The sequence below is a fragment of the Heterocephalus glaber genome, unplaced genomic scaffold (assembly GCF_053883595.1).
Source record: "Heterocephalus glaber isolate CG9 unplaced genomic scaffold, H.glaber_assembly_v1.0 deba00001479, whole genome shotgun sequence".
Classification (NCBI taxonomy): Eukaryota; Metazoa; Chordata; class Mammalia; order Rodentia; family Bathyergidae; genus Heterocephalus; species Heterocephalus glaber.
This window is the reverse complement of record NW_028258316.1, coordinates 1014704-1042346: the sequence shown is the minus strand read 5'-3', so window position 1 is coordinate 1042346 and position 27643 is coordinate 1014704. Positions and strand designations below refer to the sequence as shown.

At 61.9% G+C, this 27643-nt stretch overlaps 2 protein-coding genes across 12 annotated transcripts; both read left to right on the top strand.

The window, feature by feature from the left end:
• The first annotated feature begins 18 nt into the window (after positions 1-18).
• Rabl6 (RAB, member RAS oncogene family like 6) lies at positions 19-20465 on the top strand. 5 transcript variants are annotated; one of them, XM_021261656.2, is made up of 16 exons: positions 1366-1939; positions 5890-5984; positions 7272-7406; positions 7759-7806; positions 10750-10802; positions 11505-11596; positions 13621-13761; positions 14020-14125; positions 16422-16525; positions 16851-17146; positions 17317-17467; positions 18044-18259; positions 18340-18604; positions 18806-18983; positions 19592-19650; positions 19721-20465. In XM_021261656.2, exons 6-16 carry the CDS (start codon positions 11517-11519, stop codon positions 19916-19918), a joined length of 1794 nt encoding a protein of 597 aa, XP_021117315.1. In that variant the 5' UTR covers positions 1366-1939; positions 5890-5984; positions 7272-7406; positions 7759-7806; positions 10750-10802; positions 11505-11516; the 3' UTR covers positions 19919-20465. The 5 variants fall into 5 exon arrangements, with proteins under 5 accessions (XP_004848906.1, XP_021117315.1, XP_021117316.1 ...); XM_004848849.4 differs by lacking the exons at positions 1366-1939; positions 5890-5984 and adding an exon at positions 19-387; XM_021261657.2 differs by lacking the exon at positions 5890-5984.
• A 195-nt stretch (positions 20466-20660) lies between these two features.
• On the top strand, positions 20661-27627 carry Ajm1 (apical junction component 1 homolog). Of its 7 annotated transcripts, none has more exons than XM_013073717.3 (3): positions 20661-21647; positions 23106-23192; positions 23267-27627. In XM_013073717.3, the coding sequence occupies exon 3, from the start codon at positions 23325-23327 to the stop codon at positions 26241-26243; it is 2919 nt and encodes a 972-aa protein (XP_012929171.2). In that variant the 5' UTR covers positions 20661-21647; positions 23106-23192; positions 23267-23324; the 3' UTR covers positions 26244-27627. The 7 variants fall into 7 exon arrangements, with proteins under 7 accessions (XP_012929171.2, XP_012929167.2, XP_021117313.2 ...); XM_013073713.3 differs by having other exon boundaries at positions 23093-23192; XM_021261654.2 differs by having other exon boundaries at positions 23089-23192.
• Positions 27628-27643: the final 16 nt, after the last annotated feature.

Sequence of the window (27643 nt, the reverse complement as noted above, 5' to 3'; positions counted from 1 at the left end):
CCGCGCCGGCGCCAAGATGGCGGCGCTGACGAGTCGTCGGAGGCCGTGCCGGGGGCCGCGGGGGCTGGAGCGGGCCCGCCGCGGCTGAGGCCCCCAGAGCCGCTCGAGGTTCAGCCTGCCGCCGCGACCCCGGCCTGCGGCCGCACAGGCTTCGGCCTCGGGCCAGCCCGGGCCGCCGCGTCATGGTGCGAGGCACGCCGCTCCACCGCCGTCGCTGAGCTCGCGGGCCGCGCCCGGCGCAGACGTGCAGCGGGAAGATGTTCTCCGCGCTGAAGAAGCTAGTGGGATCGGAGCAGGCCCCGGGCCGGGACAAGAACATCCCCGCCGGGCTGCAGTCCATGAACCAGGCTTTGCAGAGACGCTTTGCCAAGGGGGTGCAGTACAACAGTGAGTGCGGCTCGCGCCGTCGGGCGGCCCGGGAGCCAGGCGGGAGCAGTGGGCCGGGCCCGAGGGGCCGGGACGCACAGGGCCAGGTTGGCGGTGCTCCCGAGATGGACCCCGCGCGGGAAGCGTTCTGGAGGAACCCAGGGCTGGGGTGGGCGTCGCCAGTTCCCAAACGGCGGGTCACTCCAGAGAGACCTCGCCTAACAGGTACCCGTCGGAGAAATGCTGTGTGGTGACGCTGCCCCGGCGGCGATAGGGGCCCTGATTGCCGCGGGAGGCCACGCCGTAGAGGGACCATTACATAACGTGAGGGAGGGAGGTACGGAGGGAGCGCTGAGGTCTGAGGCTGGGCTTTTCAGGCGCCGCGCCTCCGCCGCCCCCCCCCCCCCCCCGAGCTGTGCGCTCACTCGGAGACGCGAGAAACCCGCCTCCTGGGGGGGGGGAGCGAGGCTTTGTTGATTTCCTACGCAGTTTGAACACAAAGTAGCTGCAACGCCTTTCGTTCTTGACGATTTGTAATAGATATTTAGAAAAGCTCCCAGAGGCACAGACTCTTGAGATGGTAGGAGACATCCCTGACCCTGCGGGATGGAGGGTTTGTGTGCGGACACCGGATCACAGGCGGCTTCATCCTCTTATAAATTATGTACCTTGTGCAGCTCTTAGTTGCAGGCTGTCCTCTTGACCTCTTTTGACTCTTTCCATTTGCAGATTCTTTTCTAGCAGGACCTGAAGGCTTTCGTGTTATCCTTTGTTCTGACATTGTTTACCTCTCAAATGTTTTCCTGTATTGCTAGGATATCGTCCACGCACACACCCCCACCGATACACAGGCTTTGCTCACCAAGAGCCTTGGTTCGTCCGTGATGTTTCCATGAAAATATTACGAAATTGATTAGAAAAACTTTCGTTCAGGTATAAAAAGACTCGTTTTAGATGTTTTAACTTGAAATTTTGTTTGTAATTTTCTCGTCTGTGGAAATATTAGGGCAAGATACTCACTTATACACAAATCTTTGGGATGAACATTTGAATTCCTTAATTTTGTTATTTACAATGTTACCTGAAATCGAATCCCAGAGCCTTGGAAATTAGATCTGAAGTAGAAACTGATCACTTTCTGCCAATCCCCTTGTGCTCCTGGGCAGGAGGGACTAAAAAGGGATATGGAGTTGTTCCTGAATAATAAATCCAGTCTTCAGTATTTGGGAGACTTGTGATGATCTCCTAGAACTAAGTGGTGAGTCCAGAGAAATTTCAGTTCATATCTGAGTTACATTTTAGAGGGATGTTGCCTCCAGTTTAATATATATGTGCAGTTTTAAAGCTTTCTCATTTCCTGTATTAGTGGAATAGAAAATTTTTAATACTTGTTTTCCCAAATGTCTTACTTAAAGGAATCAACTAGCAATGTGATATTTGTAGATCCAGGATTCTTTTTTGTTTTTGTTTTTGTTTTTTTGGTACCGGGGATCGAATTCGGGTCCTTGCGCTTGCAAGGCAGGCAGTGGAACCACTAAGCTAAATCCCGGCCCTAGATCCAGGATTCTTATACGTAAGTTGCAATTATTGTTATAAGTTGTCTCTTACAGAATGTTACCCTTTTGAGGCACATAGTGGTTTTCAATTCATTAGGGTAATAAGAAGTAACTCACGTTGGCACAGAGTAGCAGCCCACCCTTCAAATTAGAATCAGAATCCATGAGACATTGGATCATAGCCCCATTTTGGAGCTCATTTGCATATAAACTAGAAGAAAAAATGCACCTGAGCTAGTAGTCATCCCCTTCCACTGCAGCTGGATGGTGGTTTATCAGCTGTGTTTGTGGGGCAGCCTCCCAAAGGAGAAAATGGTTACTGTGGAACTCCGTATTGGCTTGCTAAGGACACCAGGACAGAGACCTTCAGGAAAGGAAAAACCTAATCATTGAAATATAAGAAGTGTACAGGTGAAGCGGCACACAATAACCCAGCTGCAGAGAAGCGGGGCAGAGTGATTAAGCAGATTACAGCACAGTCTCGACAAGATGCGGAAGGAAAGCAGAGCCAGAATGGAAATGGAGCAGTGCTTGAAGAAAACAGGATTTTCCACAATTGAGCTACACGAAATTCCAGAATGTCCAAGTTGTGAGGCACATCCCTGAAAGTTTTCAGAGCTTGAAAATGAGAAAATGCAACCATAGCAAAAGGAAGCAGCCCTGAACCCGTGACAGCTGCTGGCAGCTCAGGAGCCTGCAGGGAAGCCACAGCAGCCCGGAGTCTGCATGGAGTGCAGCAGTGGCACCAGAGCGAGTATGGCTGAACTTACACCAGTCTCAAAGTGACAGTAGTTACTATTCAGATTCTCGCAGACATAAATACAGAAGGGTCGTTTTTAGACAGATGAAAAGGTTTAGTATTCAAACAGCAAAGGTGACCAAAGGAATTAGAAAATAAGTTGTAAAATCTAAGTGAGCATTGGTGATGTCAGTTAGTGATGATGATTTACATAGGGAAGATAAGAGAAGAAACCGATAATTTCCATAATGAAAATCAGCACATAACCCAGGATCACAGTTAAGGCATCCAGAATTCCTTAAGTTATGTAAGAGAAAGATAAAATTAATAACTTTAGACTGTATTATAGTAACTGAATGTTAAAAATTCAGGAGTTACTGTTCAGAAAATAGAAATAGATTGCAACTCTTCCAAATAAACATCACTTGAAAAGAAGGGGAAAACTCTTGCCCAACTTAATAAAAGGCACTAAAAGCTGGGATGAAACCAGGATGGTAAATACAGATGATGAAATGAAGTAGAAATAATTCCACATCTCTTGGCAATCACAATGATGTAATCAAGCAAGTCTCCCCAGTTCAAAGTGAGAGAGAAGGTTGGGTTTTTTTCTTACTTCGTCCATATGGTGCTTAAGAGACACATCCAGATAATAATGGCACAGTGGCACCAAGGAGCCAGGAAAAGATACTAGGTAAGTCCAGCATGAATCACGAGAAGGCAGCCTAGCCACACTCAGGTCCGCTCCAGCTGTAGGGACATCATACGCAGCACACCTCCAGGTGAAAGGAGAGGTCAGAGTGGGGAGGCCCCTGCAGACTCATCAGAGAACCCGGTAGTCTACATGAGCCTCGGTCCTTTTCAAACCAAGAACAGCTGTGAAACCTGACAGTCCCAGCAGACACCTGAGAGTATTCATCAGGATCACATTCTGCGATGACAGTCAGCTTTTTTTTTTTTTTCTGAGACAGGATTGGATTTGCACACTGCCTAGGTTGGTCTCAAACCTTAGCCTCCCAAGAAAGTGGGGCTATGGTTATGTCCCATTGCTCCCAGCTTTCAACTTTCATTTTCAAACTTTAGAACCTAGCCAGGTGTGGTAGCACACATCTCCAGTCTGACACTATGGGAGGCTGAGCCAAGAGGGTCCCAAGTTTGAGTCCAGCTTGGCTAATGTAGTGACCTAGCAAGACCCTCTCTCAAGAAAGGAAGGGCCATCCCTGTTGGAATCCTGAGATATGAAGTGCTGAAAGTACTGGTGAGATTGATTGCACCATTAGAAGCAAAATGTCCCTAATTTGTGAACATAGTCACAAAAGTAATGAACCTCACTCAAGTAATGAATATTTATTATATAAATTTGAAATATTCATTTAATAAATTGATATAAATAGAAAAGGAAAAAAGAAAGGGCTAAAGATGTTGCCTGTGATCGCAGCACTCAGGAGGCTGAGGCCAGAGGATTGCTGCAAGTATGAGGCCAGCCTGGGCTACATAGTGACTTCAAGCATCGCCTGAACTACAGAGCAAGAGCCTGTCTCCAAAAAGAAATCAAACCAAATCAAATCCAGACCAAGGGTCAGGAATGTAGCTCAGTGGCGTCATGCCTCTCTGTCAAGCACAAGGTCCTAAATTCAATCCCCGGTACAAAACAAAAACAATCCAGACCAAGATAAGGTTGTCCCACTTTCACTGAGCTCCTCGTTGGGATGCAGAAGCTCAGCATAAGATAAGGAAAATAAAAACTATGGGAAGGCTTCGTGCCGGCGGGATACACACCTGCAGTCCCAGGACTCAGGCTGAGGCAGGAGGGTTACAACTTCAGGGTCACCCTGAGTTACACAGGGAAGCCCTGGTCACACACACAGAAACAAATGGAGGGAGGGAAAGGCTAGCCCTTCTTCAGGGACAGAGCTATCACAAGGTCAGAAATCAGTTTTCTCCTGTTGGGGTGCTATCCCAGCAGTGCCCAGCCTCTGTGTGACTGTGATTATGGCACCTGAGCGGCCCTGCCCTGGAGGACAGTAGGAACCCTAAGTGAGACAGTGACCCTCAGGCAGGCGCTGGTCCTGAGCTGGGCTTCGGCCCAGGCTGGTTTCTGAAGGAAGCGCTACTTTGCCTGGGGGTGCTTGCTGCCTTCTGGTGTCTTGTCCTGGAGTGAGTGAGCTCCTGGACACCCACACAGACCTGGCACTGGGAGGGAGAGATCTTCCAGAGTAGAAGCACAGTGGCCTGAGTGGGTTTGCCCTCAGAACCACCCATGTCCAAAAACTCAGGTGGAAAGTTGACTTAGGTGTCCCCGGTTGGTGGTGTCAGCACGGATCCTTTGTGATTGAGGCAGGGGAACTCTTCCACTTGGAGCCGTTACAGAGTATACCTGTCACCCCACACAATGTGCACCACCTTGGAGCCATGACGTGTCAGTCCTACGGACCCTTTCTCAGGGATGTCCAAAGTCAGGGAGGCTGTGGGGCAGGGCATGTGGGAAAGCCCACCCAATTTTGCTGTGACCTTAAAACTGCTTTTTAAAAGACATGAAGTTTTTTTTTTTAAGGTCAAGATCTTCTAAGCTGGGTGTGATAGCGCACACCTGTAATCTCAGCACTCTGGGAGGCTGAGGCAGAGGGGCTGCAAGTTTAAGCCCAATCTGGGCAATTTAACAGCTCAGCAAGACCTGTCCTAAAATAAAGAGGCAGCTCAAAGGGCCTAGGCTCAACTGGGGAGTACAGCCAAAAAAAAAAAAAAAAAGTTGGAAATCAAGAAGAGGAATAAGCTCAGGCAAAGTGGTCGGATGGTGAAGCAAGGGCTGAAATCAGAAGTACAGAACAGAGGTACAGGGAGGTGTGGACTTGTCTGGCAAGAGATGAATTCAAGCCAGGGGTTTAGCTCAGTGGTGCCACCACCTGCCTGGCAAGTGCAAGGTCCTCAGTTTGATTTCCGGTACCAAAAGAAAGATAAGAGAATGTTTTAAACAATATCATGCCAGTAAGTTTTGAGGGAAAAATACATGTTTTGGGTAAATCCTTGGAAAACTTGTCAAAACTGGCCCAAAGAAAACCCGAAGTCCTTGGCACCCTTGGGTCCCTGTGCTTGTGTCTGACCTTGCTGCTGCCCACGGTCCCAGAGACCTGCTTTCCACTCTCCCATGGCCTCCTTGGGAAGAAGGGAGGGTGGGAAGGAGAGGCCTCTCTGGGAGCCTCTGGGTAGTGATGCCAGGCCTGCTTTCGGCAGGATCTGGGGACCGGCACATTAGGTTGGTCTTCATCGGCCTGGCTGGTGGCTGGTTGCGGACAAGGGGAGCCTGCTGCCCGGGTCATGGACTGCAGGTAACCCCTGAAAGGCAGGGGTCAGACAAGGGGTCTTTGTATCCCCTGTGGGGGCCCCTGGGCTGCAGCTCTGCACACTGGTGGGAGGTGCCATCAGCCACACGCTTCCTGCCGGGGCTGGTGGGGCTGAGATGCTCCCAGAGTGTGTCGGAATCAAGGTGGCCTGACACGCCCTTGGAAGTGAGGCTGTTGTCAGAGTTCTGTGACATAATCAAGAAGGTGGAGGAGGCGAGTCCCTGAATCTGAGAACAGCTGACACTTCCATGTGGCTAAATGTGGGACTGGGGATGTGGGGAGGCGGTAGAGAAGGCAGACGGCCCAGGCTGGGCCCTGCCAGGCCCTGTTCAGTGTCGAGGCCAGCTGGCCACTGGCTGTTGGTACCCAAGGTCCAAGGTACCATGGGAGGATGTGGGAAGGCATGGCTTCCACAGCAGCAGTCAGAAGAGATGGTCTGGGAAAAGAGGGGAGAGAAGACCCCTCCATCCTGCCCTGGGCCTGCCTCTCCTGAGCCCCGCGGCTCCCTAGAACCTGCCCGAGCCCTGCTAGAAGTCTTGGGGCCACTGTGCCTCTGCTGCATGAGGCACTGTCCACCCTCTTCATGGCCTGGGGCTGTCAGGGTTTGCCTGGGGCCTGAGCACCCCAGCCCTCCCGCAGGGCTGCCCAGCTCAGGGACAGGGCCTCGGGAGAACACAGAGTCCTCCCAGACCTGCCCGGCGCCTCCCATCTCTGCTAACCCTGTGCCTCACCTCCACACTGCCCTCCCGTGTCGCCCTGTCCCAAAGCCATGGGATGCTTCAGGACAACCACCCGCCTGGTTCCTGTCCCGTCACTGGGGTCTGTGCTTGCCCTGCCTCAAGCCAGTGGGCCCTTCAGGCGCAGCCTGGCACACAGGAGGGTGGAGTGGGGTGAGCCCCCTGCACAGCTGTGCACCACCCTTGCCAGGTTGCCAGCTTGGTAGGCCCAGGGAAAGTCAGGCCACCCCGGGCTGCAGTGTGATCAGCCAGGAGGAAGGTCTGGTGCTGCACCCCCTGGCAGCCCCTGCAGGCCCTGCTGCTCCTTTCAGCACAGATGCCCCACTTCTTGCCAGGCATCCTGTGCCTGGGAGAGGCTGTTCTGCAGTGGCCGCTGCTGCCAGCCTCCCTCGTCCAGTTCTTCCCCTACTCGCCAGTCACCCAGGGCTTGATTCCTACAAAAACCACAAACCTGTGGCAGTGGGGCTGACGTGCCTTTGAGCTTATTTCTTAATTGATGACTTTGATCTGTCCTTCCCTGCCTTCCTCACTCCAGTGAAGATAGTGATCCGGGGAGACAGGAACACGGGCAAGACTGCGCTCTGGCACCGGCTGCAGGGCGAGAAGTTTGTGGAAGAGTACATTCCCACGCAGGAGATCCAGGTCACCAGCATCCACTGGAGCTACAAGAGTGAGTACCCTGCCTCCACTCCCCACAGCTCCCCATGGCCCCGCCCCGCCCCAGGCTCCCACAGGCACTCAGGGATGTCGGGGTCATCATTGTGAATAGCCCCATCTGGGACTTGGAGCTATGAACCCCGCCCATGTTGGAGCATAGGCCTGGGGCAGCTGTAGCTCAGGTGAGCTGGAAAGCAAACTTCTCCAAAGACCTGCCAGACACAGTGCTCCCCCTGCAGGCCTGCACATGGCCAGTGCTCGGGAGAGGGCAGACAGTGACACCAGGGCTGGCCCTCAGCACCTCTGAACCCCTCTGAACCCCAGGGTCACACTGGGTGCTAATCGGAGGTTTTCCCTTGTTTCAGCCACAGACGACATAGTGAAAGTGGAAGTCTGGGACGTGGTTGACAAAGGTGAGGTGCATTTGGCATGCTGCAGGCACTCTCCCTTCCTGGGCCCATTACTGTGGTCTCGCTTCTCTCTCTGGCCCTGCTTCCTACAGGGGCCTGCTCTGCCCCATCACGTGTGCAGCCATGGAAGGCTTGGGTTTGCTGCTCTGCGCATTTTGGTTGTGGGTCTCGTTAGTTCTCTCCTCATCCAGTGAGCAGGATGGTGTGGGCATTCGATGTGGACCTGCTGGCTCCACCTTTGGGCTGCTTGAGCCTGATTCCCGGCCCTGGAGGGCTGGCCACCTGCAAGGTGGGTGTACATGACCTCTGGCCACGTGGGCCATTTGAGGAGTCCCTTGTGTCTGTCAGCCAGGGACAGTGCCTGTCACAGCAGCCCCAGCTGCCCCGGGCTCTGCCCTGAGGGTGTGGAGGGTTCAGCTTCACCTAGTGGGCAGCTGACGCCTCGTGCCACACGGGAGGCTGGTTTACACGGCTGCGCATGCCCTCCTGGCTCCAGTCTGGCCCCTGTCTAGTTGATGCCTGCCTGGTTACTCAGAGGGAAGGCTAAGCTCAGTGCACCACCACAGTGGGAAGGTTTCACCTGCAGACCTGGGGGCAAGAATAGAGGATGAGTTGGGAGGACTCCCTCCGTCCCCAGGTCACGGGAGGCAGGGACACAGTTAGGCAGAGAAAGGGGCCAGCCTCCGGGCCAACACCTTTGCTGGGCCCAGAGCATTATCCAAGTAGGCTTCCCACAAGGAGTCTTAGTTTGTAGGCTCAAGTACTACGTGTGGCGCTGTGTCCAAGAGGCAGTCAGGGGGCTGTGTACAGCCCGTGCAGGGAGTGGAGTCTCAGGCTGTGTGTGGCCGTCTTCGGCCAAGGTGGCTGGGGCAGAGCTGGACACTGCTAGGGGCTGGGCCCACTCTGGTCTGAGAAAGCTGACTTGTGCTCAGGATGGTGCTGAGGTCGCATAAGTGATGAGAATCCCTGCAGTGTCCCAGGGGTCACCTCCAAGGACCCAGGCCCTTCCGGTGAGCCCCAGCACCGACCTGAACCTACAGCAAGTTGCAAGACAGCAGCTGACCTTGTCCTGTCTTGTTGTGGTAGGTCACAGGCTCCTGCTCTGTGACTCTGGGTTGAGAGCTGTGTGCATGAGCAGGCACCGTGGAGTAGGGTGCATTTTGTCCTGAGTTCCAAGCTGACAGATCCAGAGCTCCCACCTGCTTGGCCTGGCATTGCCAACTGTCCGTGGCCAGGCACGGCTGTGCCGCACGAGTGCCTGGGTCCGGGGCCTCCCTGGGCAGGAGCTGTGGATCTGGTGGAGGGTGAGCGAGTGTCTGTCCCAGGTGTGTTCACTGGGGGAGGGCAGGGCCCAGTGGAGCGCCAGCTGGGCAGACAGTTGAGCTGCTCAGTGGTTGCAGCAGGAGCACAGTACCTGTGGCCCACACTGCCACAGGTGCCAGCCTTGTGCTCCACACCCTCTCTGCACTCCGGTGTCTGTCACTTGTCACATCTCACTTGAGGCCCCATCACTGTCCCTGCTCTGAGGCCAGGAGTCACATCTACTGTGGCCCCTTAGATGACTCAAGCCGGGCTGCCCTCCCGACACCCTGGCCCATTTCAGTGCCCTGCAGAGGGGCTGCAGCCCTAGAATGGTGGTGACCTCCTGAGCCCCTGCCCCGCTCTGGTCTGCGCCTTCGAGAGCGTGTGGGGGTCCTCATGGCAGGATTTCCTGTCCTGGGCTGTTGGGGGCTGGATGCCCAGAAGCATCTTGGTTTCAGCCTCCAGGTGGGGACCCCTGCCCAGGAGCCCTGGGCGTGCTCTTCCTGTTGCCAGTGCTGGCCAGGAAGTTCCCTGGCATTGCCCCTCACTGCCACCTGCCAGAATCCATCTGGGGAGCCTCCCTCAGCACCAGGCTGGACCCCAGAAAGGACAGGTCCCCATCCTGCCAGTGTCCCGCAGCCTCACCTCCGATGCTGCCTGGTCGTTGTTTGATGGGAAGGAAGGCACCTCGTTCCCCTTTTGCAGGAAGAGATCTGAGGACTGCAGAGCAGAGGGCCTTGAGGGGAGAGGGCCAACAGGCGAGCCAGGCTGGGCACACCATGCTGTGCGCAGGAGGCTGTAGAGGAAGAGCACGCGGAAACTCGTTGAAAATGTCCTCGAAGTGGGGGTGCCTGGGAGCGGCCTCAGCAGTTCTGACTTCCTCTAAACCCCGGGCTCCTGTCCTGCTGGTTGGGGTGAGGATAGGGCAGGCAGGTGGCTGGCCGGGCAGACCCCTGAGTGCGGCTACCCACTGCATCTGAGGTGGGTAGGGACTGGCGCCCAGGCTGGGCAGAGTGCAGCCAGGAGCTCAGACACGCTTGGGACCGAGCTGCGGGCTGCTGTTGTAAGTAAATGAGCTGTGTTTCCAACGGCGAGCAGCATCCCCTGCCCAGCAGGGCATTCTAGAGATGGAAAGGAGGAGCGGGCAGGGTACCCAGTCCCCATCCCCAAGAGCAGGGCTGTGGCTGTCCCCTGGTCAGAGCCTGAGTGACCCTGAAGGCCAATACCCGGCAGGGCGGGGCTGTGACACCGCCCTCCCACCTGCAGCTGGGTCAGCTCTGTGCCCTCCTGTCTCCCTCCGGTGGTCCATTCTTGTGTCCCCTGAGCCCCAGCAGGACTGCTGGCTCTGGTCTCCACCTCGGCTCCTGCCCCTCCTGCTCTGGACAGGTCTGTGGGGGCTGTGAGGGCCGGGCCATCTCGAGCGACTGCTTCTCTCATGGCATACCTGATCTGTCCAGTGCCCACTAGGCCCCGCCAGCCTCACCCTGCACTTTCTGTCCAGCCGCTGTCAGGGCCCCTTTCCCCCTTTCTCTCAAAGCTGAATGGGACACAATCCAGCACAGCGTGCCAAGGGGCAGGGAGGGGCCTTAGGCAGTCCTGGGCCTAGCAGTCACACACCACAATTGTTGTTTGTCATTTAATAAGGAAAAGGCAAAAAACGAAGTGACGGCTTGAAGACAGAGAACGACCCCCAGGAGGTGAGCCTTGCATCCAGCTACTCATGCCCCGTCCTGACCCAGCGCTGCCAGCCCTTCAGACCCCACTGCTTACCTGTCGTGGGCTCCCTTCTGTCCCCATTCTGCATACTGTGGTGGCCACTGGCTATCCCCAGCTGCTTAGTACCCCAAGCCAAGGGTGACTCTTAGGGTGGCTGCCCCCTGCCTGTCTCACGTGAGTGATGCCTGCCTTTGCCTCGCTTGGCAGACGGCACATTGAACTGACCCCCAGTATGAGCCAGAGTGGCCCGGGCAGCATGAAAATGCCATGCCTCGCGTGCCCAGCACCAGCACAGCTCCCTGGCTGCAGGCACTGCACTACGTCCTCTCCATGTCCATAGAGCCTCTCTGCTCTTCTTGGGTGCAGGAGGGGTAGTGCTGCACCCGCCCTCTGGCCCCATCTGTGCCCTAGAAGGTTCTAGCACCTGTCTTCGGGTCACTTCCCCTGTTCTGGATGGTGACGAGCTCATGAGCCCGGGGTAGGAGTTGTCTACAGCTCAGTGGTGGCCAGGCCCCACGTCCAGCAGCCACTCCTGTGGCCCCCAGCAGGGTTCTCTTCCTGTTGCCTTCCAAAGGAGACAGCTGTCACCTTTCAGATCAGAACAGTCCCATTTGGCCTCTGCCAGGTGACGGAAGGCCCACATAGATGGGACCCAGTCTTATACTCGCTTCTTCCTGTCCTAGGCGGAGTCTGAAATGGCCCTGGATGCCGAGTTCCTGGATGTGTACAAGAACTGTAACGGGGTGGTCATGATGTTTGATATCACCAAGCAGTGGTAAGAGGGTACCACTGGCTGGTGGTGACCTTGCAGGCTGGTGTCCCTTTGCGCACACGGAGCATCCTGCAGGGCAACTGAGGGTAGCAGATCAGAACCCAGCCTAGAGGCCCGTGTGCACTCCTCTGCAGAGGGTGGGACTCAGGCCCTGGCAGAAGGCATCTCCCAGGCGAGGCCTGCCCTCCCCAGCTCTTCAGCCCTGAGAACACCATCTAAAGCTTGGCAGAATCAAGTGGCTGCTTATGTTACGGCTCCTGCAATCCCCACACTGGCTGGCTTGATAGAGGGACACAGTTCACATGCAGACAGCAGAGGCCAGAGAGCAGGCCAGGCCGCAGACCCCTCACTCTCCACCCTTGAGGGTGACACTCATGAGATGTGCCCGGGGCACTGACAGTGCACCCCAGCCTGAGACCAGGCGCCCTCTCTCCCGTCACCGGCAGCAAACACCGAGAGCGTCCCAGATGCTAGCCAAGGGCCACGCTGCCTAAAAACGGGCCTGACAGCTGCGGGGATTTAGAAGTGGCCTTTGCATGCTCCTGCCCTTTACTCTGCATGTACAGCCCTGGTGCTGTACCGCATGTACAACCTGCACGTTGCACAAAATTGGAAATGCAGAGGAAACTGCCCCTCTGTCAGAGATGTCACTGGCCCTTGGGTCCAGCCAGGCTTCCTCCCCAGTGCTGCCTTCACACACAGCAGAGCACCAGCCTCCCACAGGTGCATGTGCTAAGCCTGGGGCGATGGCTCGAGCCTCGGATGTGTGCACACCAGTGCCTCTTGATGGCTGGCTGCACACATGCAGGGGAGAGGGCACTGATCAGCAGGCCATGTGCACCACGCCTTGTGCACAGCCACATGCCCTCTGCTGCGGGGCTATGCCGGGCCTCACCAGGCATAGGAAGTGTCTTTGCCATTTGAGATGGAAGGTGCGTGTTGAGGGGCCACCTCACCTCCACAGACGGCAGTGTCCCGCAGCCTTAGCGGGTGAGCTTCTGAGGCAGCACAGCTGGAGGGACAGCTGGGGTGGGTGTGGCCACATGACTGCTGGGCTGCAGCAGGAAGACGGTAGGAGGAGTGGGGCCAGCCAGGGAGGAAGGGGCACGGATGCTGCTCAGACTGTGGGGCCACAGCTGTTCCTCAGGGCCTGAGTCCCTGGACACCGGTGTGTAAGATCAGGTGGCGACACTGTGTCTAGAGCAGCTACTGCTGAGTGCAAACCAAGGAACACACCATGGGCTCATGCCACATGCCACACCAGTGATACCACCCCATGCAGGGGCACTCAGGAGGCTGAGCCAGGAAGATCGCCCTGATTTCAAGGCCAGCCTGGGCTACATATTGAGACCCTGTCTCCAACAACAGAATGATGCTGAGGGACAGAGGCCACTCACTACAGCTGTGGATATGCATTTTCTTTTTTTGTTTTTGGTACTGGGGATCGAACTTGGGTCCTTGTGCTTGCGGAGCAGGCGGAGGAACCACTGAGCTAAATCCCCGGCCCAGGATGTGCATTTTCACTCCTTCCTCTCCATGGAGGGAGCTCAGCCACCCTCAAGCCTGGTTACATCCTCACAAGCCACTTGCAAAACCCAGAGAGTGACCCTGGAGCAGGCCCAGGGCCAGGTTGCACCTGGGAAGACCTGCTGGCCACCCTGCGAGCCACCTGGGCAGCTTCACGTGCTGAGGCACGAGGCCCAGAAGACGGCCCTTGTCCATCCACCCTGGCAGGGTCGCCTTGGCAATGGCGTCTGTGAGCCAGAGGCACAGTGCACGGAGGGGAGCGGTGGCACTGACCTCGGTGCACAGTGGGAACCAGGGCTGGGTCACCCCAGGGCAGTGCTGGAAGCAGGTGAACATAGCGATGGTTTCATAGGGGCGTGGGCATGTGGTATCCCAGGGAAAGGTGGGGGGGGGCACCAGGACCGGGGGTGCCAGGAGGTGTGTCCTCCAGGAGGAAGCGCCAGGGCTGCGGGGGGGGGGCACCAGCCCTGCCCAGCTGAGACTCCCCTCCCCTCCCCCAGGACGTTCAGCTATGTCCTCCGGGAGCTTCCCAAAGTGCCGACCCATGTGCCGGTGTGCGTGCTGGGGAACTACCGCGACATGGGCGAGCACCGTGTCATCCTGCCCGATGACGTGCGTGACTTCATCGAACACCTGGACAGGTGGGTCCGCGTGCCTGCACCTGTGCGAGCTCGGTGCTGCAGAGGTAAACTGAGGCAGCCAAGCCACCTGGCTGGCCCCAAGGGAGGACACAGTGCAAGCCAGGGTGACCGTCAGGACCACAGGCTCCTGACCGCTCCTCAGGCCACCCGCAGGGGCCCGCTGCAGTGGGGAGGCCGGGGCCGCGGGCAGCCTCAGCCCAGGCATGGTCCTGGGCTCCGGCCCCCTGAGGGCCTTTCTCACACTTTTCTCCTGAACAGACCCCCGGGCTCCTCCTATTTCCGCTACGCAGAGTCATCCATGAAGAACAGCTTTGGCCTGAAGTACCTACACAAGTTCTTCAACATCCCGTTCCTGCAGCTGCAGGTGGGTCCTCACCCTGGGGGCGGGCAGCCAAGCCCTGAGCACGCGCACACACCCGCGCTGGGCCCAAGAGCTGGGGAGACCCGGGGCAGCCGGCGAGGTGTCCTGAGGAGCCGCTGCATCTCACCCCGCGTGTGGCGCCCTCACCTGGGTGGGTGGGGCTCCTGCCGGAGGTCCCTCCCACCCCCTGTGCCACATCCCTTTCCGCAGCGCGTTTGAAGCCCGTGAAGCCCGGCTCCTAGCGCGGTCTGTCCCCCAAGGTCTCGCCCACCCTGACGGACCTCCCTGAGACCTCCCCAGCTCGAGCTGTCTCCGTGGTGCTCTCGGGTTGTGGCCCTGGCTGTCTGAGGACTGGGCACAGCTGGTGGTGGTTGGGTCTGGACCAAAGACAAGGGGGAGGTGCCCTCTGTGGCCTAGCAGCTTGGGTCCTGGCACACAGCCCTGTGTGGCGAGCCAGGTGCCAGACCCCAGGAGCTTTTGGGTCCCTCTGGTTCCTGCTGCGGGGTGCGTGCTGGAAGCAGGATGCCAGCTGCCATAGTGTGGCTCCTGGCCCTGCCCTCGGGCCCCAAGCTGTGCTGTGGATCCCAGCGCAGGAGCCCTCTCCTCTCCTGCGCCAGGCAGGATGTGGGCAGGGCTCTGAGTCCTGAGCCCAGGCAGGTGCCGGGCCACAGCTGTGGCTGGGAAGCCTGGGTGACACCGCTCTGGTGGGAGTGGGGCTGAGCAGACCTAGGCTCCCGCCTGGTCCTGCCCCAACCATGTGCTCTCAGGAAAGCAGGGCCTTCCTTTTTCTCTTGCCTTTGTTCTTGTCCTGTCCTGAGGATGGAATCCAGGCCCTTGGACATGCTGGGCAAGCGCTCTACCACTAAGCCACATCCCCAGCCCTTCTGGTTTTTTCTCCAGTACTGGGGATCAATCTCAGGACCTTGCACTTGCAAGGCAGGCACGGCACCACTGTCCGTATTTTTTGAGACAGAGTCTCACTCAGTTCCCCAGGCTGGGCTTGAACCTGCTTTCCTCCCAAGCAGCTAGGATTACAGTTGTGTGCCGCTGCACCCAGCACCTCCACTCTTTCTCTTCCTCCTTTGAGACAAGGTCTCACTTTTTAGCCAGGCTGGTCTCAAACTCATTACCCTCCTGCCTCAGCCTCCCTAATGCTACAGGTGTGTACCACCACACCCAGCTCCTTTTTCTGTACTTTTTTTTGGTTTTGTTTGTTTACCTCTTTAGATGGGGTCTGGCTATGTCATTCAGTCTGGCCTTGAATTTACTGTGTAGCCCAGGCTGCCCTCTGCAAACCTCTGTTGCCATAGAGAAATGGAGCTTGCCACCACTCGGCTGCTCTGGTCCCTGAAGGCTTCGACACTGGCTTCCTGGGTGCCAGGGCCAGTGCTGGAGCTGCACCCTGTGGCGGGAGCGCAGCCTCCCTCCTGCCTCTTGCCTACCCTGGACATTCTGAACGTTCATCCGAAAATTCTCCAGACACACCGCTAATGGTGTTTCACACCGCACCATACCCAGTGGCGCAGTGTCAGATTTGGTCAATACAAAGCAGCTCTAAGCCTGGGCAGAGCTCAGCCCTTGCATTTGTTGGTGTGACTCTCTAGACATCGAGTCTGTTTTAAAACTTGACCCTGTCTGCTTGCTGTGCACGTGTTTATCTCTGGGGGCCAGGTACTGCTATAGGTTCTCTCCACCTCTTAGGACCGTGATGCGCGCATTCCAGGTCTCCTCTGGTCCGTAGCTGCTACTGCTTTTACCATGTAGTCCTTGCCGTGCCCTGCAGCTGAACAGGGTCTGGATCCCTCTGGTGGCCCGTGTCAGCCTCTGTGGTGGAGGTCTCGGGCCCACCCTGTGCCACGGCTGCTCCCAGTGGCCGCTGAGTATGTGATGCGTGTGTTCTAAGTGTAACACACCATGTGGACAAGCAGCTGCGGGGGCAGCGCCACGCAGAGGCATGGCCAGCTGGGCTGCAGTCTTCGGGCCAGGAGGCTTTGGTTTGCCCGGGCTGTGACTGGTGCAGCTCTTCCACCCCAGGCTGGCCCTGCCCCAGGGCTGTGTGTGCGAGGATACAGTATATTGGCCCTGAGTGGCTGTTGCAGGGATGCGTCAGGGCCTGGCCCTGCCCAGGAGGTGCTGCTTCCGAGCCGCACACAGTATGGCACCCCGCAGCCACAGTGAAGCCAGAGGGGAGCTCCCTGGGGTGCAGCCTGCCTGACCACCTGGCCTCACGGAGTCAGGTCCTGTGAGGGGACACTGCAGTGAGCGGGGGACACAGCTCAGTGGTGCCCACCTCCTCTAGCGAGAGACGCTGCTGCGCCAGCTCGAGACCAACCAGTTGGACATCGACGCCACGCTGGAGGAGCTGTCAGTGCAGCAGGAGACGGAGGACCAGAACTACGGCGTGTGCGTGAGCTGGGAGCCCGGCCACAGGGAGGGCAGCCGCTGTCTGCAGGGAGGCTTGCAGCCTGAGCCAGGCAAGGGGCGGTCACATCCCAGCCCATGGGACAGGCGTTCCTGATGGCACTTGCGGGCCTCCTGTTCCTGTGCTGGGTTTCTGCTCACATGCAACAAGATACTTAGTTAGGGAAGCGGGTGTGGAACAAGTGGATCAACGTCATAAACAGGGCTGCTCTTACCTGGGGAGGCCCAGCGCCCAGGGTGGTCCAGTCCAACACCCCAGCACCCAGCAGCCGAGGTCCTCACTCCACCTTCCTCCCACCCTCCCCAGCTTCCTCGAGATGATGGAAGCCCGAAGCCGCGGCCACACGACCCCACTGGTTGCCGACGGGCAGAGCCCGTCCTCGGGCTCCCAGTCGCCGATTGTGCCTCTGAGTGCCATCTCCACGGGGAGCTCCAGCCCCAGCACGCCCCAGCCTGCCCCCCAGCCGCCACTTGGCGCCTGCCCCCCTGCACCCCCTGCGGAGGCCCCGCCACCCCCCATCCCCGCCCCAGTGCCGCGGCGTAGCATCATCTCCCGGCTGTTTGGGACCTCCCCCGCCGTGGACACAGTGCCCCCTGCTCCAGGTAGGCCAGAGCTGCAGGCCCCTCCATGTCCCGGTACAGCTCCCTCTTCTGCTTGGGGCAGGCAAAGCACAGGAGCCACCTGTGGGCCCAGTCTTGGGGTGGGCCTGGCAGAGGGCGAGGGACAAAGAGGGACCCAGTGCCACACGAGGACAGGCACCTGCCATCCGCAGAGCCGGCCCCAGCAGCGGAGGCACTAGCAAGGGTCCAGGACATGGAGGATTTTGTTCCTGAAGATGGCCTTGACCGAGGCTTCCTGGAGGACGCTGCCCCACCCAAGAACGAGAAGGTTGGAGCCAAGGTCCCACAGCAGGACAGCGACAGGTCAGGAGAGTCCTCCGTGACACCCCTGGGACTGAGGACTGAGCCGGGCTCGGCCAGCCCAGATTCCAGGACCACCACTGTACCGCGGCCACCCCGGGCAGCTGGGGCACTCAGCCCATGCCTGGGCAGGGCGGGGTTTGGCCTCAGCCAACCAGGACAGCAGGGGCTCCTCAGGCACATCCTGGGCCTGGCCACATGGAGCACGTGGCCACCTGGGTCCCGTCAGGGGTCCCCACATGCGCTGGGCAGCACTGCAAAGCTGGGCACAAAGCTGTGCCCTTCCCCTGGGCCCAGCCTCTAGCACCAGCCCTGCCTGGGAGCTGCTGCTGCTCTGGGGAACCCATCTTGGGTGGCTTTTGGCACCCACTATGTCACTGCACCTGTGGCTTCCACTTCAGAAATGCCAGGGAGTGACGCCCAGGAGTCCCTGGGTACCACTGTGCCACTTCATGCCCCGCCCCAGCTCTCAGTTCCCAGGGTGGCCAGGCAGGAGATCTCCCTGTCAGATGGGCACCAAGGGCAGAGGCGGCAGCACCCAGCTCCTCCAGGCCCTGATCCCCTCGACCTTCTCTCCAGCGACGGGGAGGCCCTGGGCGAGAACCCGATGGTGGCGGGTTTCCAAGACGACGTGGACCCTGAGGATCAGCCTTGCGGCAGAGCCCCGCTGCCCTCAGGCCCTGTCCCCAGCAAAAACATCAGTCTCTCCAGTGAGGAGGAGACCGAGGAGGGGCCCGGTCACCCCAGCACGGCTGCCCCAGCTCCTCAGCAGCGCTCAGACCGGGAGACAAAAGGGTATGGGAGGGGCCCGGGCGGGGCAGGGCAGGGCAGGGCAGCCTGGGCAGCCCGGGAGCCAGTCTGTCCTTGTCACCAAGGTTTTCCATCAAGGCCATGCAGCCACAGAAAGAGTCAGAGCCCACGAAGGCCACAGTGCCCTCCTGGCCAAGGTCAGGGTCCGAGCGCCCCAGCAGCACCCTGAGTCCCACGGAGGGTTCCTCCAGAAGACCTGCAGAGGGGAGGGAGGACCCGGCCTCGTCGTCAGAGAGTGACCCTGAGGGGCCCGTCGCCGCGCAGATGCTGTCCTTCGTCATGGATGACCCAGACTTCGAGAGCGAAGGCTCCGATGCACAGCGCAGAGTGGTGAGGACGGGCTGCCCGCAGCAGGCTCGGCTGGGGCTCCCAGCTGTCCTGCCCCAGGCACGGGGCCTGGGTGGGGCTGAGGAGAGGCCCGCCATCCACACTGGCCTTCTGGTCGGCTCGGGGTCCCCTGAGAGGACTCACTACCATGCTTCAGGGCCCTGTGCTGGGAGGGACAGTGGCTACCCGCTGCTCCCACTTCAGGGCGAGCTCCCCGTGAGAGAGGACCCCTCCGACATGAGCGATGAGGACTCCAGGCCCGCCCAGCCACCCCAGCCCCCGGCCCCCCGGCCTCCTGTCGCCTCCTTCAGACCAAAGAACGACTCTGACCTCTTTGGTTTGGGGCTGGAAGAGCCGTGCCCAAAGGACAGCAGTGATGAAGGTGGGTCGTGGCCTCAGGCTGGCTGCTGTGCACGGGGTCTCCAGAGCAGAGCGCTCCACTGCACCGCACCTCTGGGCTTTGCCCCCGACTGGCAGCCACATGCCCAAGCCTGGCATCTGCAACACGGCCATCCAAGGCCGGGGCCAGCAGGCCTGTTGGTCTCAGAGAAGTCTTGCCTCCCACTTTGGGGTCCCTATGGCCCCAAGAATTTGGGCCACGGATCCCCAGTGGCCTGTGTCAGCTGTTCTGTCAACATCTAGGCCTTCAGGTTCCACGGGGCTTTGGGCCAGGAGTGGGGCTGGCAGGTAGGGCCTGCAGAGGAGCACCTGGCTCTCACAGGGCTCCACTCCCACATGGGCGATGCTGGTGCCGTCTGGGGGCCGGTGGTTTCACCCAGGTCACACGCTGGCCGCACTGCCCTGCTGTCCACTCTGAGCCCTTCACCACAGCCCAGACGGTGGACTTGTTCCCCTGCCCCGGCCGGGGGCTCCTCCGCCCCACGTGGAGAGGAAGGCATTTCCTCCCCAGCTGTTTCAAGCGCTTGGGGCCCTGGGCCTCCTGTGCCAGGCCAGGCGACATGGGGACCTGAGCGCTGTCCTCCCGTGCAGAGAAGGACGCCAGGCCGCCCTCCAAGGCAAGGAAGAAGAAGAAGAAGAAGAGCACAGAGGTACTGGGCAGCAGGGTCGGGTGGGCACCCATCCCGCCCAGGGCCCTGCTGACCCCGAGGCCCTGCCCAGGAGGAAGAAAAGGCTGCAAGGAAGAAGAGCAAACCCAAGAAGAGCAAGGACAGGGAGGAGGCCAAGGAGGAGCGGCGCAAGAAGCGGAAGCCTGCCCGCAGCAAGGAGCAGAAGGCCGCTGAGGAGCTGGAGGCCTTCCTGGGGGGCGGGCCCCCTGCTGGCGGCCACCCCAGGGGCGGGGACTACGAGGAGCTCTAGGCCTGGGGCTGAGATGCCCACCACCTGCGCCCCGCCACACCTGCACCCGGCCCTGGCCCGCCCTGCATTGGCTTCCTCTGGAGGAGGACTGGGCTGGGTGCTGCAGGGGCCGGGCTTCAGGCCAGCATGAGCCTGCTGTGCAGGGAGGAGGGGACAGCCTGGCCTCCCCAGGAAGGCCTCGGCCAGCCCCCGGCGTTTCTCAGGGATGTCACAGGCCGAGGAAGGACCCACAGGGTCGTTGACAGAGGCAGGGCGTGGGGCTGCCCGGCTCCTCCAATACCCACCACCCGCCTGCCCCTGCTCACCCTCCTGAGCTGCGTGGGGCCACAGCATGCCATGGGCTCTGCTTCTGCCACCAGGCTTGGGCCGCACACTGCAGTCCCGTGCGTGCCCTGGATGTGGCGGCCCCTGCCCTACAGGGCATCTGGAGCCCATGCCAGATGAGACTGGCAGGAGCAGAGCAGCAGGCACAGCCTCTACTGGGAGCGGGGTTGGGCAGGAGGCGCCTCCTCAACACTCCGCTCGACCATAAAGCTCTTGGGTTTTACTGCTGTGTTCGTCTGCCCTTCTTGCTCTCCTCAGCTGCCCGGGCCACCTGTGGTGGGACCAACCCTCCACCCTCTTTACCCCATGCCGTCTGGGGCATGAGGCCACCCAGCGCCCCACCTGGGCCAGTGCTGCCAGGCAGTACCAGCTCGGCCGGCACCATGGTGTGCCCTAGGCCAGTGCGGCATGGTAGCTCCCAGGACACCAGGCCCAGCCTGCGGGACAGGGACAGGCAAGCCCCTGCCTCCTGGGCAGTCCCTGCAGCTCACAGCCCCATTGCCATGAGATCCCTCTGGGGCTGCACTGAGAGTTGGGGGGGAGCTCGTGTGCCACCTCCCCAAAGTCCTCAGGTCCCTGCTGGGGAGCCTTGTGCCCTACCTTAGCCTGACCCTGTCGCCCTTAGCTTGGGGGCCCCTGGCGTGGGGACCACACAGCAGCAGCAGTGGGTCTGAACGGGGCCGGCGTCCAAGAAGACCCTGAGGGGCCACCAGCCTGCCCACCAGAGCTAGGGCATCTGGGCCTCCCCCAGCTGGCCAGAGTGCACAGGGCCGGGGTGGGACACCCCCGTGGCACAGACCTGCATGATGGGGCATGTGTGTGGTGCCAGCTGCCTTGACCTGGACAACAGGCCCTGCTGTGGTCTGAGCTGGCCATCTGGTGTGCCCAGCTAGAGGGCAGCAGGGCTGGAGTCGCCCATCTGCTCCTGCCTGGGCCCGGCCGGAGGCAGGTATTCTGGGAGCCCTGTCCAGCCCTGCAGCCTGGCGGGGATCGGGGCTCTTCCGGCACCCTACCCGAGGCCCTCCCCGGCCACCAGCTGCCAGAGCAGGTGTCCTGGAGGCGGGGCTCGCATAACGGCGGGCTTCTCTGGGGCACGGACCCTTGTCCAGATCCTGAGGCTGGTATTTGGGGAGGCTAGAGCACCCTGTGCTCAGCACACGGCCGGGTTACAGCCAGCCTGGAGCATTCCGTCCTCGGTGCCCTGCCACAGCCGCCACCAAGTGCGGCCCCTTTAAGTGCCACCCCGTCGGCCGCCATTGGAGGCAGCACTGAGCGGCCAGGCCGGGGCCAGCGCCGCTGCCTCGAAGCTTCTGCTGGTGCTGGGGACTCAGCGGTGCCCGGACCCGGTGGAGCTGGCTTGGGGTTGCACAGCCCACCCGAGTTGGGCAGGTGGAACAAGGCCCAGGTAAGAGGTGGGGGTTGAAGGTCTCGGCGTGCTGTTGTCATGGGCGAGGGCGGCCCGAAAGGATGGGGAGTCCCCGCCCCCCAGCAGTGCAGGCCGGGCGTCCGCGATGGCCGCTCCCAACAGGCCGGGGCAGGGCTGCGTGGCCACCCGTGTGAGTTCGGGAAGATCCGGGGTCCCGGGGAGGCGCACCCCACCCCCACCCCTGGGGGGGGCGTCTGAGTGCCGCTCCCGACAGCGCTGCTGCAAAGCCCTCACCACCACCCTCCCCCGGGGCGGAGCCTCACGCCCTGTCATCAGCCCAAATTCCAGCCTGGCCTAGAGCCTAGGATGAAAGGGTCCAGACCTGGTGTGCGGGAGGCCCAGATGGGGACAGATCGGAACTTAGTGGCCACGGCCCCAGAGAGCAGCCAGGCCTCCAGGCGGCCCCAGTACACCTGGGACACGGAGGGCTGACCCCGACAGCCACCCGGCTACAGTCCTGCCAGGTGAGGGCCCAGCCAGGCTCCTTCCCCAGCGCCTGGCGCAGACACCCCAGAGTGGGTGCTGGGGGGGGACTGCCACTACCTCCGAACCCCTCCCCAGCCAGCCCCAGGCCCTAGAGACTGCAGAGGCAACGGTGGCCCATATCTGAACGCATGGCGAGCCTGGACTCAGCCCAGCCCGCAGCCGGGGGCTGAAGAACCTTAGGTTTCCATGGAGCTTCTGGCACTAGAGTGGGGAGGGGCCTCCTGGGAGCTTTTCCCACCTCCCACCGTCCCCCACGCCCCTGCCTGGGCTGGCAGCCTCCCGGCCTGGTGTGCTAGCTCCATAGCTGGGGGGCGGCTCACAGATCAGGGATGAGGGTCTTGAGGTCCTGCAGCCTGCGACGGCTCCCGCCACTGTCACACACTGGGGGTGCCAGGGCACAGCGCTGAGCTGGTGGGGGTTGCTCCACATTCTCGAGGTAGGTAGATTTCAGTCCCCCTAAAGCAGCCGGGGTCAGGGAAGGCTTCTGCAAAGGGAGCTGGAAGACCCAGGAATGCTCTTTGGGGACATCTTCCTGCCCTGGGTCACATTGGCATTTGAGACTCCGCTGGGGAGGCAGCCAGTGTCCCAAATGCAAGGGTCCCCATGGCACTGGGGGAGGGATCTGCTGAGCTGGTCACCAGGCGGTGGGGTCCAGGGCCTGCCTCAGGCTGACTGCCAGCATGGCCACCCCACGGGGGCACTAGGAGGGGGCTGCAGTCACAGGCATCTTGGGGAACCGACGCCAGTAAATGCATCTACACAAGGCTGAAAAGAGCCCCTCATTCAAGCTGTGGGCACCAGAGGGCAGCACTCCTACCTAAGACCACACAGCTGCCCTCCTGCCCCGCCCCGCCTGCCAGAAAAGGGGTCCTCGCCAGAGTCGGGAGGTGGCGCACAGAAGGCTAAATATTTTCCCTGGCCCGTTGGGGGTCAGCTAGGTTTCTCCTGCAGGTGCCTCTGACTTTGATGTCATGGACCAGGCACCGGCGATCACCGCTGAGGCCTGCAGCCAGGGCTGCTGCACCGCCATCACCCCAGGTACACAGGCCCAGGGCCGGGCTGGGAGTGGAAGGGAGCCGGACGTGACAGTCCTGACCCGAGTATCCCCCCAGGGCAAGAGCCCCGAAAGGCCGTGTGACTGGAGCCGCCAGCCTGGGGACGTATTTTAAGATGACCCGCACGGACCCGCCGGATCTGCTGGTGTCGACCGTGTACCAGGACATCAAGGTGGCGGCCCCCGGGCCCGAGTCCAGGCGCCGGCCATGTGAGCGCCCCGTGGCCCGGCCTGCTGCGCCCGCGCCCTTCAACAAGCGCCACTGCCGCAGCTTCGACTTCCTAGAGGCGCTGGACGCGCCGGCCATGGAGGCCCGGCCCAAGCTGCCACCCCCTGAGCCTGCCCCGCCTCGGGCCCGGCCCCGCGACGGCGAGCCGCGGCGCCGCGCGCGCTCCAAGAGCGCACCCCGCGTGTCCCCGGGCCTAGCCCCTGCACCCGCCTCGCCGCCCGTGCTGCAGCGCCGCGCCCGGGACGCCCAGCGCGCGGCGGGGGCCGAGGGGTCGCCGCGTCGGGAGTCCGGGTATCCTGCGATGCGCGCACTCGCCAACGAGCTGCACCCCATCAAGCTGCAGCCACAACGGGGCGGCCCCGGCCGAATCGCGCCCCTGTGCGCCGCCCCCGGCCGCTGCGCACCCCCTGAGCCGCCCGCGGGGCCCGCACCCCACGTCCGCTGCCGCCTGGACATCAAGCCCGATGACTCGGTGCTGCAGCACGCGGCCCGGGGCTCACGGCCTTTCGGGCCCGCCGAGGCCACGCCCTGGCCCCGCGCTGCTCCGCAACTTCACGGCCTCACGGTGCCCGGGCCTCGCCACGTGGCGCTGTCGCGCACCCCCACCCCCACCGACTCCTACTGCGCGGACCTCCGCGCGCTCTACTGCGACGGGCCGCTGCCCGGGCCCCGGGACCACGGCGAGCGCCGCGGTCAGCTCTTCACTGCACCCCCGGGCCCCACTCAGTTCTTCTACACCGAGGAGCCCGAGGGCTTCAGGGGGGGCTTTGCGGGCAGCCCCGCACCCCCCTTTGAGGGCTACTGCCCCCGGCCCTACACAGCTGAGCAGCTCCCCGGGCCCGGTCCAGGCCGCGGGGGCGGCTACTACGCGGGGGAAGTGGGAACCTTCCCGATTCAGGAGCCGCCCTCCCGCTCCTATTATGGGGAGGCCCCCAGAGCCTACGGCCTGCCCTTCGGTCCCTGTTACGTCCCCGATGAGCCCCGGGCGCGCCCCGCCACCCGCCCCTTCTACACCGAGGACTTCGGGCGGTACCGCGAGCGTGACGTCCTAGCTCGGACCTACCCACACCCGCGCAGCAGCCCGGCCTGGGCCGACTGGGGCCCGCGCCCGTACCGCACGCTGCAGGTGGCGCCTCCCCCCGCGCCCGGTCCGCTGCTGGCCTCGTGGCATGGCGGCACCGGCACCAGCCCGCCCCGCCTGGCCACCGACAGCCGCCACTACTCGCGCTCCTGGGACAATATCCTGGCGCCCTGCCGGCGTCGCGAGGACCCTCTGGGCCGCGGCCGCAGCTATGAGAACCTGCTGGGGCGCGAGGGACGGGAGCCGCGGGGCGCATCCCCCGAGAGTCGGCGCCCTCCGGTCGTGGTGAACCTCTCCACCTCGCCCAGGCGCTACGCGGCGCTGTCGCTGTCCGAGACGTCGCTATCGGACAAAGGCCGTGCCGGAGAGGGCCCGGGCCGCAACTGGTACGTGACGCCCGAGATCACCATCACGGACAACGACCTGCGCTCCGTAGAGCGCCCGGCCGCCAGGGGCTGGGAGCTGCCCTCGGGCCGCGCGCGTCCTCCCGCTCCCGCCGCGCCCGAGCCCGCCTCCGGCCGCCAGCGCAGCCTGGAGCAGCTGGACGAGCTCATCACCGACCTGGTCATCGACTCCCGGCCCGCGGCGGGCCAAGCCCCGGAACCCGCGCCCAGCGGCCTGGGCCGCCCGTTGCGCCGCAGCCTGCTGGACTCGAGGCCCGCGGGCCCCAGGGCCCCCGCGCTGGTGCCGCCGCGCTCACCCCCCGCGTCGGCCGGCAGCGTCGAGGAACCGCCCGGCTCGGGTGAGGCGGCTGACGCGTCTCCCGAACCCAGCGCGGACGAAGACGACCTGATGACCTGCTCGAACGCGCGCTGCCGGCGCACAGAGACCATGTTCAACGCCTGCCTCTACTTCAAGTCGTGCCACAGCTGCTACACCTACTACTGCTCGCGCCTGTGCCGCCGCGAGGACTGGGACGCGCACAAGGCGCGCTGCGTGTACGGCCGCGTGGGCAGCGTGTGCCGCCACGTGCTGCAGTTCTGCCGCGACAGCGGCCCGGTGCACCGCGCCTTCTCGCGCATCGCACGTGTGGGCTTCCTGTCGCGCGGCCGCGGCGTGCTGTTCCTGGGCTTCCCGAGCCCGGGCTCGGCCGACAACTTCCTGCGCTTTGGCCTCGAGGGGCTTCTGCTGTCGCCCACCTACCTGTCGCTGCGCGAGCTGGCGACGCACGCAGCGCCGCTGGGCAGCTACGCGCGGGAGCTGGCGGCCGCCGGGCGGCTCTACGAACCGGCTGAGTGCTTCCTGCTTAGCGTGTCGGTGGCGGTGGGCCCCGGCACGGGAGCCTCCCAGCCCGCTCCTGCGCCGCGCAGCCCCGGGCCCACGGTGCGTAAATTCGCCAAGGTGGCACTGGCAGCCGGCAGCCCGGCGCGGCCGCCCCCCGCGCGCACACGCGAGCCGGACATGGAGACGCTGATCCTGACGCCGCCGCCGGGCACCGCCGGCCTGGACCAGGAGGGCGAGGCGGGCCGGCGCGCGCGCGAGGTGGCTTTCATCCACATCCAGCGCGAGCTGCGGCTGCGCGGCGTCTTCCTGCGCCACGAGTTCCCGCGCGTCTACGAACAGCTGTGCGAGTTTGTCGAGGCCAACCGGCGCTTCACGCCCACCACCATCTACCCCACGGACCGCCGCACCGGCCGCCCTTTCATGTGCATGATCATGGCCGCGTCCGAGCCGCGCGCGCTCGACTGGGTGGCCAGCGCCAACCTGCTGGATGACATCATGTGAGCCCCAGGCCCCGGGCCAGGCTGGCTCCAGCCGTGCCCCTCCTTCGACCCCCGCCCCCCATTCCGAGCCCCGCCCATCCCGCACTTCCAGCTCCGCCAGGTCCCCAAGCTCCGGCCTCTCCCGGTCTCGCTCTCCGCACACCTCGCGGCCCATCGCCCCCGCCCGTCGGCCCCGCCTCCTGGAGACTCCGCCTCCAGCCGCCCTCGGGTCCCCAGAGGCCGGTCCTCGCCCTCGGTGCTCCCCGCTGGGAGGTGGGGTGGGCCTGAGGACCGCCCGGCTCTGCCTTCACGCGGAGGGTCGCTGCGCAAGACCCTAGCGCAAATTCGATTCCCGTCTCTTGCGTCGCAGGACGCCGCCATTGCCTCCAGAAGCCGGGATCCTCCAGGCCCAGGTCCAGGAGCCCGTGCCGACCAAAGCCTAGTGTCACTTTAAGCACGCCCCCCGCCCCCGGCCTGCCCGCTGTCGGGGTGTGTTCTGCTCCGAGGCCTTCTTCGCGGAAAGCAGAGAGCACTCTGGGTAGCGTGCTTGCTCCACGTCCCCAGAGAGAAACCCGGGAGTGCCCGGCCGCCCTGGACTGGGCCTTGCCAGGGTGCTTGGGATGCTGGAAGGTCTCCAGCTACAGGGCCCCTGGCAGGGGGAGCAGAGCTTGTGGATTGGGGATGCCAGGGCCAAGCTCTGCATGGGTGAGTGTTGGAGCGCCTACCCACCCCCAACAAGGCGGCCCTAGGCGAAAGCCAGGCCTAAATAGGGCCTGGTGACCACGCAGGCCCATTTTTCCCAGGGTGGTGAGAGCCTGTGCAGAGGAGGGACCCACGCGGGGGAAGCACAGAGGTCCTTCAGGCAGCGGCGTTCAACCACTGACCCAGGAGCAGGAGTGGCAGCAACGTGCCGCCCTGTGCCACCCGTTCAAGGCTCAGGGCCGCCCCAGGAGCCAGGAGCGTGTGTCCTGCCCGAGTCATAGCCTTTGCTGCACCCTGGCCTCCGAGCTCTCGCCTTAGCTGCACCCCGGCTGCGGGCTGAGGCGTGAGGCCGGTGCACTGATGCACGCTCACGCTGGGGTGAAGGGGATCCACCTCCCAGGATCCATGGAGGACCCACGTTGGGGAGAGGGGCGAGGCCAGGCGCTGCGGAAGGGTTCCCCCGAAACCCTAGCCTCTTGGGGGCCCCGGGGAGTGGGCATCGAGTGGAGAAACTGGTACGGCTCCATCTTGCTCCGCCTGCGCCCGCCCGCGAGTCTGCACGCAGCGGCACCCCGCTTGCGGCCCTCGCCACGCTCCCCAAGCACCGAGCTTCCGCTCTAGGCCGCCCCTGAGGTCTGGCAGGATCACCTGGGACCGAGGTCGCCCGAGCACTTTCCAACCAAGTAAAATAGAACTTGAATGTAGCCGTGTTTGTCTCTT